At 41.4% G+C, this 16,725-nt stretch overlaps 1 protein-coding gene and 1 non-coding gene across 2 annotated transcripts; one reads left to right on the forward strand and one right to left on the reverse strand.

Moving 5' to 3' along the window:
• Nucleotides 1-60: 60 nt before the first annotated feature.
• Nucleotides 61-16,362, reverse strand: LOC119891922 (junction-mediating and -regulatory protein-like). Its single transcript, XM_038703913.1, has 10 exons — nt 14,966-16,362; nt 11,176-11,349; nt 6,033-6,183; nt 5,160-5,329; nt 4,914-5,079; nt 4,522-4,691; nt 3,989-4,072; nt 3,806-3,898; nt 3,186-3,729; nt 61-3,089 (listed from the first exon to the last, which is right to left on the reverse strand). Exons 1-10 carry the CDS (start codon nt 15,791-15,793, stop codon nt 2,782-2,784), a joined length of 2,688 nt encoding a protein of 895 aa, XP_038559841.1. The 5' UTR covers nt 15,794-16,362; the 3' UTR covers nt 61-2,781.
• Nucleotides 8,807-8,878, forward strand: trnaq-cug. Its single transcript has one exon. It is a non-coding gene; the product is annotated as a tRNA-Gln (tRNA).
• Nucleotides 16,363-16,725: the final 363 nt, after the last annotated feature.

Genomic DNA, 16,725 nt, shown 5'->3' on the forward strand with positions numbered 1-16,725 from the left:
TTTTGTTCTGTTTAAAAAAACAAAACAAAATTATTCAGCAGACAACAGACAATCTCAGAATTTGCTTCACAAGGTTTTATTCAAATGTAGGGGCAAGGTTGTAAAGAAAAAAAGGTCTGAATAAATGAAAATGATAGGACTAAAGGCAAAAAGTTATTCTTGGAACAGTGGCTACACACTACTGTGTAAACACAACTGCAACATTTAATAAGTCTGTTGTTGTAGTAGGCAATCCATCTGAACTCATTATCACCCATATAACTTGTTTCATCTCTGTTCTTGTATTTCTCTATATTGATATTGCACTTCTCAAGTGACTGACAACGGATTATATAGTTAACCTGTGTTAGTAACAGGTCTACAAAGGAAATTTTCAGAAGCCAAAACATAAAATGATTTGGCCCGGAAGTGCTTTGGAAAAAACGGGATACAAACTAAGCATTGAAATGCAATGTAAAATTGCAGTTAGCTGACAAACAAGCTGTGTTAAGATTATTTATAGATAAAGGATACTGTAAAACATATGACAGTGTGTTTCGAAGGTCAGTCAGCAGATAAATAGTTGAGTTTCCCAAACATTTTTAGCACATTGTTGGTCATTGTTCAGTGGAGCAGCTTAAACCTTAGTGCCAACATATTTTGGGAAACTCTGCCCTGGTCAGTTTTATCGACATTAAGTCAGGTATGGTCTGGGTTAGGTTTAAGTTTAGGGTTAAGGTTCAGGGTTAGATCATTGTCTCATGCTACATGATGAGGGTACCAGGGAAGAATGTTGTGCTGACAATGACAGAAGAAATGTCAAATTGCGTTTACTCTGCCAGGAAAATAATAAATTCTCTTTAGCACTGAGCTATTTTCATGCTGTATTATGTGACATATAGTTCCATGCCTGTACTTTCTAAATTAATGGCTGCTTCATGATGAATGGCACTCAACACAAGAACAAGAGGAAAAGCACAAATCTTTGCAACATAGCTGTTTAGGACAATGCATGCTGAGCACGATCCAGACGCCGAGCTTAGTTCATGAATCCACACCTTTCTGCTTCATGTCAACATGTATGTTTGCGTGAATTACTGTGCTGCTAAGCATCTCACTGGTCTTCTCATACTGTCCTTCCATCACACTTCTGTAGGTCCAGTTCCACATGTTGTTTAGTGCTTTTAAACTTACTCATCTACTACAGCTATAATATTTCACAAGTGATTAAAAAAAAAGTTGTTACTGTACAGATAGAGTGATTCAGAATGTGTACTATGTATCATGAAAGTGCTGAAACCATTTCTCATGAGTAGAGGCTGTGGATTCACTTTGCCACGAAAATGTTCCTGCACATGTTGGCTGTGAGTTTAGTGTGCGAGTCCATGTGTGCATGAGCATGGTTACCAGCACAGTGAGTAACAGACCTCCTACTGTGTGCTTCTGCCCACTGAGTGCAGAGAAAAAAATGAGTAAATATGCAATAGAGAAGAGGAGAGAACGTGAATAAGATGGCAGGAGAAACCGCATCGATCACGACCGCCTGCTCCACAACCCACAGTGACTCCCTACAGCGCAGAGAGAATCTAGCCTCCCACAAACCAGCCATCATTCAAACATGCGCGACCAGTTTCACAGCTATGCCATGACTATCCCACATAAGAAGTTTGCTCACACTTTACAAATAGTACCGACACCAACCATGACCTCCACCTCCCTAAAGAAACTGCAGTTCTGCAGATGACCCTTCCTCTAATCCCCTCCTATTATAGGTGGCCAGCTTCTGCTCAGAGATGTTGTTAGATGCGGCACCGAATGATAAACCTATTGTGACTTTCCATATCTCCCAGTCTGACCATATGTTGCGGTCGAACAGATGGGTCAATACATGTTTCCTCACCCAGAGAGGGGGTGAGAGCTGGGGGTAGTGAAGGCCGGAAGAGGACGAGAGCGGGGGAGGGGCACGGATCTACAGTGTCAGATTAGACAAGTAGTGGTCCTCATACTTTCTGACACTACTACTATGTGACAGGACAAAACCAGCTGTACTGTATAGTGGGGCTCAGTCATGTTATACTGGTTGAGTAAAAATAGAAGAGAGTGTGAGCAGAGGTGATGTTTGATAGTGTAATGGTTTACAATCTGGACCGTAAATCCAGTTCAAATCTCAGTGGGAGTATATATTTGTATTTTAATCTCCCAGATCACCTCACATTTTCAACCATACCCATTATATATTTTTGTTACAGTTATAGTTTCGCATTTTGAGTGGGAAAAAAAGTCACACACCTCACAGTACTAACAGCTTAGCGTTTGAGGTTTTCAGTCTGACAAATAACTGCCACTGCAGTGTGTTGGTGTTAAATGTGTTATGTGCTGTTTCTGAATGTAACTGTAATGTAGCCAACAAAGGGCCAGTGCAGAGCTATTCAATAGTACAACTGAAAAATAACAAAAATAGCACAACAAACATGGCATTATTACAGTCTGATTACAGGAAAAAAAACACAGTGACATAAAGTAGCAATAAAAACACAAATAGTGTCCTTCATGATGTGAATATAGTGTGAAAAACAAATGAACAGCTTGACCTTGCAGCATGTGGTGAGTTAGTGATATTCGGTATGATTCAGGCCCTGGCATAGTCACTAGGTACATGTGTGACTGGGCTGTGTGTGCTTGAGTGTGAATGTCTGTACGTGTTTGCGTGTGTGTACAGTATAGTGCAGTACAGTACAGTGTGTGCAGTGCCGGGTGCAGGAATCTGTATGTGTATTATTTGTTGAGTTTGAGCCTTGAATCCTAGCTGTCCCAGTCAGGACCAGCCAGCCCGTCGTCATCTGAGTCAGACTCTGGTGAGGCCTCCTTGATGCGGCGCAGTGCTTCATGGATGCTCCTGGTCAGGGGGTCGGTGGAAGCCGGGAGTTCTCCCTGGTCCTTTCTCTCTTTCCTGGGTACGCGCCTCAGTTTGACCCCCTTGCGAATCTGAACCAGGATGCTGTTGGGGTCATCTTCACCCTTGGTAGGAGGCAGGGACCGCTGGTCGACCTTTCTCAGCTGGAAGCTGCCTCTCTTCAGGGAGGCTAGCACCTCGTCCATGGGTGAGCTCACTGCACATAGGAAGAAAGGAGGAAGATGAACTGTGATTGGCTACTGCTAGTGGCTAATCTAATAGAGCCTACTATGGTACCAATTGGTTCCAGTACCTCTTCTAGTGTGGGAGTCAAACTCTGGAGTCTTCCTCAACTTTTTCCGGGCGCTCACCAGTTGGCTGCTGTCAAAGAAGCGAGGGATGAATGGACCGAGTGGGGAAAGGGAGCGCACTTTTGCTGCACTCTTCCCCTCAACATTCTGCCCATGCCGACCTGGGCTCCCAGAAGGCGACAACTCCTCCTTTGTTGGCAAAGGTGGAGGGGGAGGTGGAGGAGGAGGGGAAATGGGGGATGCCAGTAGTGAGGACAGGGAGCAGGGAGAGCAGGAGGAGTCTGCAGGACTGGGCACAGGCAGCGGAGGAAGGGATGCTGTGAGGGCCGTGACGGGCTGAGTGGTGAGCGTGGAGCTGGGGCTGGGATCCGTCTGCACGCTGGTGCTGAGACACAGCGGCTGGCCCTGCGTCTGGACACAAACAGAGTCCACACGCTCCTCCCTCTCACTCACGCTACTCATTTCCATGCTCCTTCCGCGCTCTCTTCTTCTGGTGTAGGAAACACGTAGTCGAGTGGACTTCAGAATCACCTGACCTGGGTACCGCTAGACAAAGAAACAAACATAAGAAAAAATGACATGAAAAATGTTGAGATATTTACCTTAACAGGAAGACACATACCTGCTTGAAAGTGCGTAGTCTGTCCAAAGTTCTCTGTCTCTCCTGACTAACTCTGCTATTCTTCCTTTCCTCGTCTTCTTCTTCATTTTTCAGCTGAAAAAATATTGAGCTTTAGAGCAGAGAGTTGCTGACAACGCTTTACAGGTATACTACAGTCACATCATTATAAAAAAAAACATCTACCTGTAAGACCTGGTGGGATATGGAGTCCTTGTGGGTAGTTTGGCGTTTCTGCTGTTTCTGAGTGTGATTGAATACACAGATCTCCTGCAGAAAGGTGGGAGGAAAAAAACATCAACACGCGGTCAACACAGCATCAGTATAATGTTTTTGTGGGACATATTGACTCTTTTAATAGTAACATTACTTCTAGTAATAACTAATAATAATAGATCATTATATCTTACTAGCTATAATTTGAGTAATTTATATTTCTACTCATGTAATGTCAAGACAAATGCAAATGTGTTCAAATATAATTAAAGTGAAATATAGTACAAAATTCAAATTGCAATCCATATTTTTGGCAGTTTCTTGATGAAACATGTTTCTGGTATAGCAGAAGAGCTAAACAAAACACCGTTTCAAGGGTCACTTCTGCTAGGATATGAAGCTCAGTCGGACAAAGTGCAAAATACACACTCTACACAGTGAACAGTATACAGAATCCAGGATACACTTCGGGAATGAAAATAAGTGTGATTGTGAGTACACACCCTCTTGTTCCTCAGATAGGAGCGCTTGGCAGTGATGCGCCCCCTTCTTGCCTCTAGCTGTCGAGCGCTGACCCGAAGTCTGCGCAGCTCTTCCCTCTCTGCAGTATCATCCTCTGTTATATCATCTGCACTTTCAAAGGTGTCATAGTACACCACCTCATCCTGACGTTCTGAAAACATAGAAATATACAGATTTTTCATGTGTTTGACAGACACTTCACATGCAATGACCAATAATTCAGACTGTATTGTAGCAGCTTCATGCACAGCCAACAGTATAGAATAGTTTGCGAAATGCAGTGTCTTCTCAGGACTCTGAAAATGAGACAATGCATCTCAAGATGTTTATCTGGTAAGCAAGATTTGCCCAGACATAGCTTCTTCCACAATACCGGTCATCTGTCTGCGAATGCTCTCTAGTTGAGCGGTGAGGAGAAGCTCTTCACACTGTAGTATCTCTGCCTGGATGTCATACAGTTGGAGCTGGAGCTCATAGTACTGTGTCTCCATGTGGTCTAAGCGCGCCATGGCATCCTCACTGCTGCACAGACCCTGCATCTGAGGGGACGGGACAAAAAAACTAAGTCACAAAACAACTGCGTATGTGTTTCATATGGTGTTGAGTGTTGCTACCACACCTCCTCTCGAAGGGTGTGTTTCCTCTGCTCCAGACAGATCTCCCTAGCTCTCTGCAGCTGCAGAGTTTCCTTGGCGACAGAGTAGCGGAGTCTCTCCATGCGCTCCACCGCAGCTGTCCATGACGATTTACCAAACTTACGCTGGTCAACCTTCATACGCTCATACACCCCTATGCGCGCGCACACACACACACACACACACACACACACACACACACACACACACACACACACACACACACACACACACACACATCCAAACAAAAAGAAATGTACTGACGGAAACTTCCACACATTTAAAAGTGACGTGTATGAACGTGAAAGTGAGTCACTATCAAGTAACTTTCTCCTTTAGTACAGTGAGTGGGCATGTCACCCACAATTTCTTTTCTGTAAATGTCTTGACTTCACTCTCAGAGGAGTAAAGCTTTATTACAATAACGTAGACAGAGACATCTATTGGCCACACTTGGACATTACCACTTTCATTCCAGTTTGCACTTGAAGCTCACTTATTTGATTTTTGATCTAATAAGTGTCAGACAATAAATAGACCAATCTATGGTGGAGAAAAACTGGGATAAGCAGGGGCACTTTGTGCAGTAACCCTGCGCAGAGACAATCTGCTGGCAGAGGCATTTGATCAATAGGTTGTCCTTGTTTCTTCCTGTCCCTGTCAAGGCATGGCTGTCTGCACTGCCTCATTAATACCAAATCAAATTAGCCCTGGCGTTCAAAACCACACACAGGTCAATAGCAGGCCAAAGCTACCACTATATGTGTGTGTGTGTGTGCTGTGTGTGATTATTCAACGTCATTCCTCCACTGCTTTATTGACTTGACATTGGCAGTGACAGTGATGGAGTACTGTACCTTTCTGGGCTCTGGCAGTGATCTCAAAGTATTTTACAGTAAACTCCTGGATGTTGAGGACTGCCTCCTGAGCTTTCTTCTGCCAGTCAAAGTCCTCCTTTTTTAGAGCTTCAATCCGCCTTGGGCCCAAGTAGTCATTCTCCATGGAAATCTGTTGAGAGAGGATGAGCACATTTTTGTCAGCAAGATTAAGAACAATGACAAGCCTCAGTGAGGGAGTATGAAAAAGGAAAATGAAGTGAAATGAATGAATGAAAAACCTTGTGAAAAATGACGTCCAAAGGAATTTTTCATAAATTTAATAAAAAAGCTTTAAAATATGAACACCCTGGGGTACAGTATTTAGTACGCTGATATCAAAAATTTATCTTGAGACCATGGGATACAAATGGATTCATCTGCGGCAATAAAAAGGATTGGGGTATGGCAGTTCCTGTGTACACAGTACAGGCAATGCAGTGTCACTAATACCAAGCAGTTAGAGGCACATTCATAAAAAGTCTCATTTTAGAGTTGGTAGGAACCTCAAATGTTACACATTACTGCCACTTAGTGGCAAAAGTAAATGGGCTGACCAAAGAAGTAGGAAAAAGCACAGTGAAAGCACAATGTTTTCCCTAATTATACTGAGGAGTCATTAGGAAGGAGTATTCACAACAGTACAGTAAATCTCTTCTGCACGTCGCAGAGAAAGATTTTCTGACTTAATGCCATGTAATGACTGCATGCACTGAGGAACAGGATACGTTAGAAATGTGCACTCTATTGCAATAGTTTCACCACAGAAAGCAAGCCTGGAGAGGGAGCCACACCCCCACACATGGTAGCACTGACAATGTGCAGCCCATACAGGTTACCATGTCCACATTCAACCCCACATGTATCCATCTGTGCAAACCCCCCCAATGTTTTTTATACCAACCCATTTTCAACCAGCTTACAAAAGCATAACCACCATCTAGATAGAACATAGGGAATTAATATTGCAAATAATTGATATCTGTAAAATGCCTTCTGACATTTTATTTTATTCCTGAGGATATAAGGAAGAATGACGTAATTCTAATTTTACCATTCCTGTAAAACCTGCAATATTTCAGCAATACAAGCTTACTTATTCTTTTCATTAGTGCATTGTAGGACTATTTGAAGAGCGATAAAGCATTCTTATGTCTGTTAGCCACACACAGACAAAATTTACCCTGGTCACCAGATGTCCAAGAGAAAAACAAAAGGTGCCTATGCAGCACAAAGGAGGACAGTGAGCAGCAAAGGCTACAGAGCTACATCCTTGTCTTACCCTGAGTAACCTCGATCCACCTCAGCTCACACAGCACTACTCAGCAGTGCACCAGTATCATTTACAGCTGCAATTTCCTGCTGTCAAGTTGCCAGTGAGCATTGCTTTGATTTTGATGTTTTCTGCATTCTAATACATGTGTAATTTTAAACCGCATGGCTTTAAATCTAATGATTTGTGTTACTGTATATCTTAGGGGTGTGACCTTTCACATCTTTAGAAAACTCAATCTCAACTCAATCAGACTATCAACTGTCATTTAATGTATGACTTTGTTTCGCCCTTATGAATCCACAAGATTAGAGGCTACACGAAGATTAGAGGATATATTGAGGTTGGAACGACTAAAAAACTGGCTAGGCTGATGCTACTCTCTATCAACATGATAACTCATTGATACAGTAAGTGTGACTTGCACCTGGCAGAGGATAATCCTCTTTCTTCTGTCTTTGTATTCAATGTCCATCATAACTTGTCAGTTGAAAATCATTACATTTTTTATACAGTGACTGTTTTCCAGCTCACACATGACAATAGTTTTTTTCCCCCATAGCCTTTCCTCTCCCATATCACGTCATAAACTGACTTGTAGATTTCTTTGAAGAGAGTTTTGATATAATGAAACATACTACAGCTAGAAAACAGAAAAAAAACTCTGCATAAACATACACAATAAGTAGCTATGCCACTATGTGAACTGATGTTAATTATAACATTAAAACGCATGAATCTTTGGTGTTATATTTAGCACTCTGGACTAAACACATCCTGGGACTGATGCTACAAATTGAAAATGTGCAAACAAGGGGAGTTCTTATAGTGCAGTCACCCTAATATGTGAGGCACATAATGTACACTGACACTCTTCAAATTAAGGCCAGATTCTACTACTGATTTCCTTCCAGTCAGACGAGACCCACAAGTCGTCCAGTCACATGTTTTTGTTAACTTACTGACAAAATTAGAAAATTGATGTGAAATCTCAGTGAAAACTTTCTTTTGAAAGAAACAGTCTTTCAGATAATATGTAAAAGTAAAATGAGTAAAAGCTAAACATGCATTCTGTGAAAATATTATGAGGACAAACTGCCTAAATGTAAAACATTTCACTGAGGGGCAGCTAACATGCATGTGTTACAGCTGATAGTGTCTACAATCTGTTCTGTATCAACTTCCAATGTGTGACACAGTAAGGAGGTTAAGGGCAGATAGCAAAAGTTTGAGTTGATGTCAAATTATTTGATCACATTGGATTGTTTTAAAGACCCAAATAATGACAAATGATACAGAAATTGAAAGAAAAAAAAAGAAAAAATGACCAGAGAAAAGACAAATAATCCCCTCAAATTAGAACATACAGATGAAGAAGAGCTACAGAAAGCCATGCTGTGCCTGAGCTACTGACAATTTAGACCATGAATAAACCTGAAAGTGCAAGTTCAAAGTCTCCTCCCCCTCTTTGATGCTGATAGGAGGTTCCATGGTGTAATGGTTAGCACTCTGGACTCTGAATCCAGCGATCCGAGTTCAAATCTCGGTGGAACCTGAGAGCTTTCCATTTTTCATCCACCATTCTGGCAACAGCTGCAAGTCAACTTCGAGCTGTTTACTCATGTAGTGGGTCAAAGTTGGGAATAGTTTCCTGGTTTGTAAGGGGAAAGTGAGAATTACATACATTATGCAGGTTTCTCTGCAGCTTTCTGAACCATGGTAGTGAGTTTAGAATCTACATACTACTAACTCCACAGGACAGAAAGCATGTCTGAAATAAAGGACAGACTGGAGCATATTTTCAGTAAATTAGCTAAGAAATATGCATAACGATCAGTAGCTCTATACCTTATCACTGTGTCCTTTTTATTATCTAATCTAGGGGTGTGCCATATCATTTACATTGTATCCATTTAATTTTAATATGATAGCAAAAATGGCAATTTTCCGTCTTGTTGACATAATGACGTCAAACCATTACACACTGCAACAACAAGCATGGCTAAAAGCGAAAGTAACATTACGACCGTGGAGGAGTTATTTTTTCAAAAAGGGGAGCAACTTCAGTGGTGTGAAAGTGGTGTGCAACAAGCCACGGTACTATGTAAGAAGTACAAAAAGATTGTAACAACAAAAATGGGGCAATACAATGTAATTCAACACCTCAAGCAGAAGCACCAGGTTGAGTATGAGGACAGCTCAACCATTATAGTAAGTTCTAAATCATAAATATTTCTCAGTATTTTGTCATCAAAAATATTATTATCACAGAAAGACCCTGAAATATCGCCCACCCCAATCTCAGTTTAACAATAGATTGTGTTCAGTTATGTAAGCCAAATGTTATCATCTATTGGGAATTTGATTTTTCCCAGTCAGTTTGATTATAGTTCCCTGTGTCATTTGACTGACAACACAAACTTGTAATCCTGCATTTCAGATGTTAATGTATCCACATCCTTAAAACAGTTTTCATTACCAAAATAAGTGATAGAATTTGTCACAAATGATCTTAAATATGACAGATATTCTATAAAATACTTTAAGATGGAAACCAATTATTTCTCTCTGTTGTTTCAAAGACCTCACGAAGCTTAATAAAGGACTTAACACCTTGCTTACATCCCTGTCTTTAGCAGACACTGAAGGTTCTCACCTCCCCAGGGGAACTGGTATTGAGCTTGAACTGGTATTTATTCCTTTCCTTATCTCTTCCTATCATTCCATTTCTGCTGCATGCCTGCTGATCCCTGTGTGTCAGCGTCAACCTGTACCTGCAGTAAACCTATAGGACCACACACACACGACATGACTTATTCATGGCCCTGTCTGAGACTGCAGGAAATTGGAGATCCACGAGGCTCCATTTCAGCTCGTAGTATGTCACTCAACCCCCAACGGCTACATCCCACATGTGTTTAGATAATGTGGAAAAGGACAAAATTGGCAGGAAAGTGTTCCCATCCAAGGTTGGAGAGAGATATGTGTGTGTGTATGTATATATGAGTCTGTTTGCTTCTTTATCGACAGATGTTATGCAATAACGTGATGCTGAAGTCTTTTTATTACTGACGTGCTGTGTGTGAGTCAGGCAGCTAAATATAAACGTGCCATCAACGCTGCAATAATTGAACAAAGCCTTGCCACCATTTATCCATTCACCAGCCTCCATATTCTCTTTGTAATTAGATACATCTCACCACTTTCCCACTGCTTTACTAATGGCATATGAAATCTTATTACAATATACAAGATAATTCATTCACAGTCAGACATTCTCGTACACGCAGATGCAGACACACAGAGCCGACCCTATTTTAAGAGACATGAGAATTTCCTGAGACCATCCTTTGTGTTGTTTGACTTTTCCATGTCGGTGCCTGTAGAGAAATACAGAAATACATCACTGAATCGAGGCCCATCTGCAAAATAGCCAGCTTCCCATGTATGTTAGTTAAGCACAGCATCTAAATAACCCTCTGAAGTTAGAAAAAATGGTTCACATGGTCAGTGATAATAGCGTCAAACTACCAGAAACAACACCAGAGCCACAAATATTTCAGTTATATTTGGCATTATTCCCCTGGATGAATGTCATCAGTACTATAAATCATTGTTTCAATACTGAAATCAGCTGGCCATCTGTGTGTGTGTGTGTGTGTGTGTGACTGAAAAGTTGGCATGGGAGAATGCCAAAGAGGTTTTGGCAATTTACTGGGTCAACGGATTTGGGTCCAAAATCTGTAAGAACCTAGTTTTTATGAGATAAATCCCCTCATAATATGGAAGATGCCTCACTGTCTTCTCTGGAGCGGCCTCTAAACGCACATGAACATACACTTAAACTATTACCTTGATCTGCTGTCTGCGCAGCATTGCTAGTTCCCTCATGTCTCTGAAGGGCTGCAGCAGGTACTGGTACAGCTGTGTGGACGCCTCCAGCAGGCCTCCATAGGCCTGATCTTCCTCCTCATATAGCTCCAGCAGCTCCACCATACTGTCCATGATCTTGTGCTTCTCCAGCAGCTGTATCACATGCACACACAGTAAAGTTAATGTTATCACTGTCAGCATACAAACAACTTTCAGAATATCAGAACAGATACATATTTATAGCAGCTTTTAAACATTCTGTAAGACCTTCTTAATGAGGCATTTGCATTTATTCATGTCATATGTAGTGGAGAAAGTCTTCCAAAGATGTTTAAACAAACAAAAAACATTAAGACAGTTGGAAGCACCTTTAATGAAAAAATATATAAATTTATTGTGTATGTGTCTGTTATGCACAAATCAGAAAGAGCCGAAGGCAAACATGTTGTAAGTGTAATTCTGCAGATGTAATGTAACACATGTTTCCAATTGTCTGTTATCTGACAGTGTGATAAGAACGTACTTAAATACATATTTTAGTGTCACTCAGCAGTGAATGTAAACTTGCACCTCACTGTGACACTAGGGATGCTTTGTGTAACTGTAAATACCCGGACTATTTCTGAGTGCAGTCTCAGTGCATAGACCATAGCTGATTGAGCAGAGTCCTTTTTGCTGCTGGGAATAAGATCAATAGACACACATATTTGCCAGACTGAACAATCCTGTAGGCTACCAGCAAGCACTGAAATAGCCATTAACTCAGCCCTCAAATGGAGAGGGAGGATCAATAGGCCAGTGTGTGTGTGTGTGTGTGTGTGTGCGTCTATATGACTATGATACTACGCCACAACAAACTGTGACTGTGTTTGAATGAAATACCGAGCATTTGCCATGATAAAGAGCTTAATAAGGTCAGTAGCTCTTACTTCATCATCAGGATGAATACACCTTCAAACAAACTGGAATTCCAGAGTAGTGTTTATAGCTTGGGATGGTCAGTGCACATTCTGTGAGACTGTTTGATATGTTTTGCTCAGGAAGGGCATAAGGCAAAGCTTCCTGTGTCTGGTTTTCTGTCTTTTTCATTCTGAGTGTGTGTGTGTGTGATCTCTTGACTTACTTTTGCAAAGACACAAAACATAAAAGCAAGATGCAAAATGTGTTATACTGTGACACTGCTGTGCAGTTGGAGTCATGAACAGTGTAACTTATATAAAATAATAATAATAACTTTATATCATGATGTAAAAAAACGATATAAACCTACCATTCAGACTTCAAATCTTCTTTCATTTTATTGTTTATGGGTTTTTTAAATTACATGAAGTTATGAGTTCATGCAGGATGTCAGAATGTAGCACTCACAATCAATATGTGTGCATTAGAGAATTGACAAAAATAGCGTTTTCCTGGTCAAATCTAGATGAATTTGAAAGATATTTATTCCATAAACACAGGTAACACTCAAACACTAAACACTGTAACGGTCAGGAGCAATGCTGATAATGACACACTCTTTCTTTCATGCTCTCTCTTGACAGTCTGGCTCCATAAGTCAAGCCTGCATTAGTCTAACACAGTTGATTAATAGGACAATGGGAGAGCCATCAATGTAATGTCTGTTTATATTAAGAGTTGTTAATCAATCACTGGCTGCTGCTGGTGCGTAAGAGGAGCAGGCCTGGAGCGGATACGATGTCTGGATTATGTCTCCACTGCGTCAACTTAAAGATAAAAATCAGAACTGTTGGTCATTTTAACTTTGGTGCTAGTGTTTAATGATATTATGTGTACAGAAATGTTTATTAATATTATAGCTTCAAGACATCTATAACTATATCTATTTATAAAAATGCATGCAGAACTCGTATTCACTACCACACATCAGTCATACATAAATGTTCTGCATGATAATTACAAAACTGATTTGGAGCCATGAAATTCTATTTTGTACGGTAGTTTTAATCATATCTATGGTTTTAGCCACATTTACTGAAAAATCAATCAATAAATAAACATGCTCTTTTCAATTAAAAACATTACAGTAATAACAAATATATAATTTGTCAAATAAAACATTGTCTGTTTCTACATTTTCTGCTACATGTTCTTACCACAACAGTATAATAAGAACAAAGAGAAAGAAATGTGATATCATCTGATGTTATAGTAAGTGACTCATTATTGTGTTACTCAGGTCTCTATAATGACCAAGAAAGTATTACCACTAAAATGGTGATAGTCTGATTATTAAGGGTTCAGCAACTAAATGTTGATAATAGGTTAAGTCATGGTAGCAACCAGGCCTGTTTGGGTCTCAAACACTGCGTGGGAGAGAGTCTTGGACAGTTCCATAGAAAAGCTCAGGGGAGCAGCTATGCGTTGCTCTTTAAACGGAGAAGGGGAGGTTAACCATATATAGATTTGCCTAAACAACAATTTAGTCTTCATGCGTAATGTCTTGTCTATTATAAAAAAAATAAAAAGTGACTCTCAGCGGTGTCAGCAGCAGACAGCAGCCATGCTGAGAGTATAAAATCCCACAGAGGACGTTACAACCTAATTTTACAAATTCTTCTGTCTCTTAATAGCTAACCAGTAGGATGGGTCTCTCCAACGTATTCTCACAATACTTCTGTCATAGGAATGAAAGAATGATGGAAACGCTCTCAGTTCCCAGTCAGCTGTCTCATCAGTGTGCAACTGGTAAAAGACAAGTCTGTAGATTTTTGTCTCGGATGTGCTTATGGGGGTTAGATTGTGGTATACCTTATTTCATATGGGACACCTCTGGTGGCCCCAGTTCTTTTCATGCTTTAGGTACTTACATTAGGAAATAAGTTAGCTTTTATTGTTTGGGTTACCTCATGAAAGTCCACATGCTGATCTTACCTTAGATGGCACACATATACAAACAACTTAACATACACTAAGGCCAATGAAACCTCCATGCAGTTTCCAGACTGGACAGCCACTGCTTTTTATAACTGATTATGTGATATCTATACTGGATGGTCCACATTCCAGTAGCAACAATTAATCAATTAGTCGTCAACTATTAAATTAATTAGCAACTATTTTGATAGTCGATTAATTGTTCAAGTATTTTTCTAAGAAAAAAAAAGTCAAAATTCTCTGATTCCAGCTTCTTATGTGTGAATATTTTCTGGTTTCTTTGCTATGGCAGTAAACTGAAATATTCGTGTTTTTGACCAAACAAGACATTTGAGACCAAAGGACTAATCGGTTAATTGAGATAATAATCGACAGAGTAATGACAATGAAAATAGCCTAATCGTTAGTTGCAGCCCTAGTCCACATATACACTCAGTCTACACTCACAGAAAACCTGTAATTTTTTAGTCTAAGATTAATCCTCATATTAAAATTTCCCCAAATACGAAAATACACATTTAAAGTGATGCTTAATATAGGCTATACTTTTTTTGTGGCTGTGTACCTTATGAACATCATCAACACATTATCATATTTCTGTTGACCTCTTCTGTGCACTGTATTATTTTATACTTAATTGGATGTAGTCTATTATGTAGGCCTATTAAATAGGCTATCTGTCTACCTCCCTCAGATTAATGGCGTCACACTTTCTCACTGTTTTTGGTAGTGCACAGCCTCAAGCAATGCAGTCGGTCTGGTCAGTACAGCAGAAAGACTGAGGTCTCACAGTACCCCAGATGTGCAGCTGTGTGAATGTGAGAAAGATATAGTTATGGAGATACAATGGAAAGATCACAAAAACTCTCACCTCCTGCAGATGTTTTGTTGCACGGTTGAGCGCCTCTTCGTACCCGGACTGCCTCAGCTCGCTCAGGCTCTCATAGTACTCGTCTGGGTCGTCGTTTTCCGTGAACACAACCTGCGAAAGGATCTTCCACCCACACGTATCGAGCGCATGGCCTAGGTACACCTGTAAACTGTAGCAAAGCTCATCCATTTCTGTCTCGCATACTTCCGTCGGCCCGAATAGCACCGTCCACATCCCGGCTGGTTCCTCCGGAAAGACCGGGAGGCAGGGCTCCAGGTCCGAGTTCACCGAGCACAGCTGCTGGTGGATCGCCCGGAGGTCCTGGAAGGAGAACAGTCCGGCCCAGCTGCAGTCATCCCTGCTCAGACTATCCAGTTCCTCCAGGTCCAAGCTGTCCAGAGAGGGGGTCAGTTGGTCCCCTCTTAGTGATTTTAACCCTTCAGTGTCAGGACTAGCGGGGGATGCTGCAGTTTTAATCACAGCTTTGATAGGACTTGGTTTTGTTGCTATCCCAGACTTAGTTTTAGAACTGTAGCCTTTAACCACAGCCTCCCTGGTTGCTTTGCTGGGGCTCCTACATACTTTATCCCTGACGGGACTCTCGGGCCATTTTGTTTTGTCCCCTTCCTGGCTGGTCGCCTCCACCGGAGCGTCCCTACCAAAGCTTCTCCTCTGCACCGTCCTGTTATGACACGTTATGGCAAATTTATCCTCCACTTCATTCCAGGCGACGATAAAAACGAATTTATGCTTTTCTTTCTCCTCAAACGCATTCGGGCGAACAGCCACCCACCCCGACTCCAAATTATCCTCCATTGTGAAGGACATTTCTGCAAAGTGATGGAACAACAATAATAACGCTGTGCGAGCCAGCAAGACCTGCGTTGGTCCTGTTTAAGAGTCAGATGTAGTAAATGTTAAAACAACGTTTACCACACAGTGTTTTCTCTGAGGATATTTCGCCTGAAGGGGCTATCCTCCTTCGCTCAAGCGGATGAATTTGGAGCAGCGCGGTGCCATTTCCCACCTCTGGCCCACCTGTCTTCAGCTCAGACTGACTAACCTCCCGCAACAGTTAGCTTTCAGACCACACGAGACCCGACCGTGACACATAACATGCGACCGTGTGTTTACCAGGTCCAGCGGTCGATCCGCCTGTCAGCTGTGATCCGTTATCCTCGATCTCTCGGCTCCAGACCTCCCTTCTCATCATAAAGTGCCAGCGGGATCCAAAAACAGTGGCGTGCATCGTTCAAAGACAGCAGGCCGACGCCATGAATAACTCTGACAAGGGGTTTTGTCCAGTCGCACCGTCTCCAGAAAGGTTAGCATCGTCCCCAAACTCGTAACATCACCATGTTTTCTTCATCCTTCGTCCTGCAGACCACATAAGCAAAATAATGATGCTCGCTTCAAGTGCTATGAGAAATATTGGAATTCATGGAAGCGGCTGTACCGACCAAGCAAAAGTATTTGTGCGACCTTTTTTAAAATTCTTATCAACATTTACCATTGTGTTGCTATAGTCCTAATCAGTTTAATAAGACTTTTTATTACTGTCTGAATGGAAAATAGGTCTGAATTAAGATGCAGTCTTGCGAAATACTGCGAAGAGCAGAGATTGTTCTGGTGGTTGGTTAAAAACACATTCGTCCGAGGAGCATCACAAGGCAACATGAGAATCTCAACTTGACTAGGGCACGTAGGGACGTGCTGACGTTGAAGTTCAGTGTGAGATGGTTTGCAGAGTAGCTGCAAGC

This window comes from Micropterus salmoides, unplaced genomic scaffold, assembly GCF_014851395.1.
Source record: "Micropterus salmoides isolate LMB-PRFRI ecotype aquatic unplaced genomic scaffold, ASM1485139v1 Ms_hic_scaffold_7, whole genome shotgun sequence".
NCBI classification, from domain to species: domain Eukaryota; kingdom Metazoa; phylum Chordata; class Actinopteri; order Centrarchiformes; family Centrarchidae; genus Micropterus; species Micropterus salmoides.

What these genes read in the sequence shown, in the direction of transcription:
- LOC119891922 (XM_038703913.1), bottom strand. Translation starts at nt 15,793, where the DNA reads ATGTCCTTCACAATGGAGGATAATTTGGAGTCGGGGTGGGTGGCTGTT. An exon ending in CATTCGCAGACAGATGACCG is followed by an intron (nt 4,692 to 4,913) that starts GTATTGTGGAAG and finishes CTATGTTTTCAG; the next exon opens with AACGTCAGGATGAGGTGGTG. An exon ending in TGACTCCCACACTAGAAGAG is followed by an intron (nt 3,090 to 3,185) that starts GTACTGGAACCA and finishes TCCTATGTGCAG; the next exon opens with TGAGCTCACCCATGGACGAG.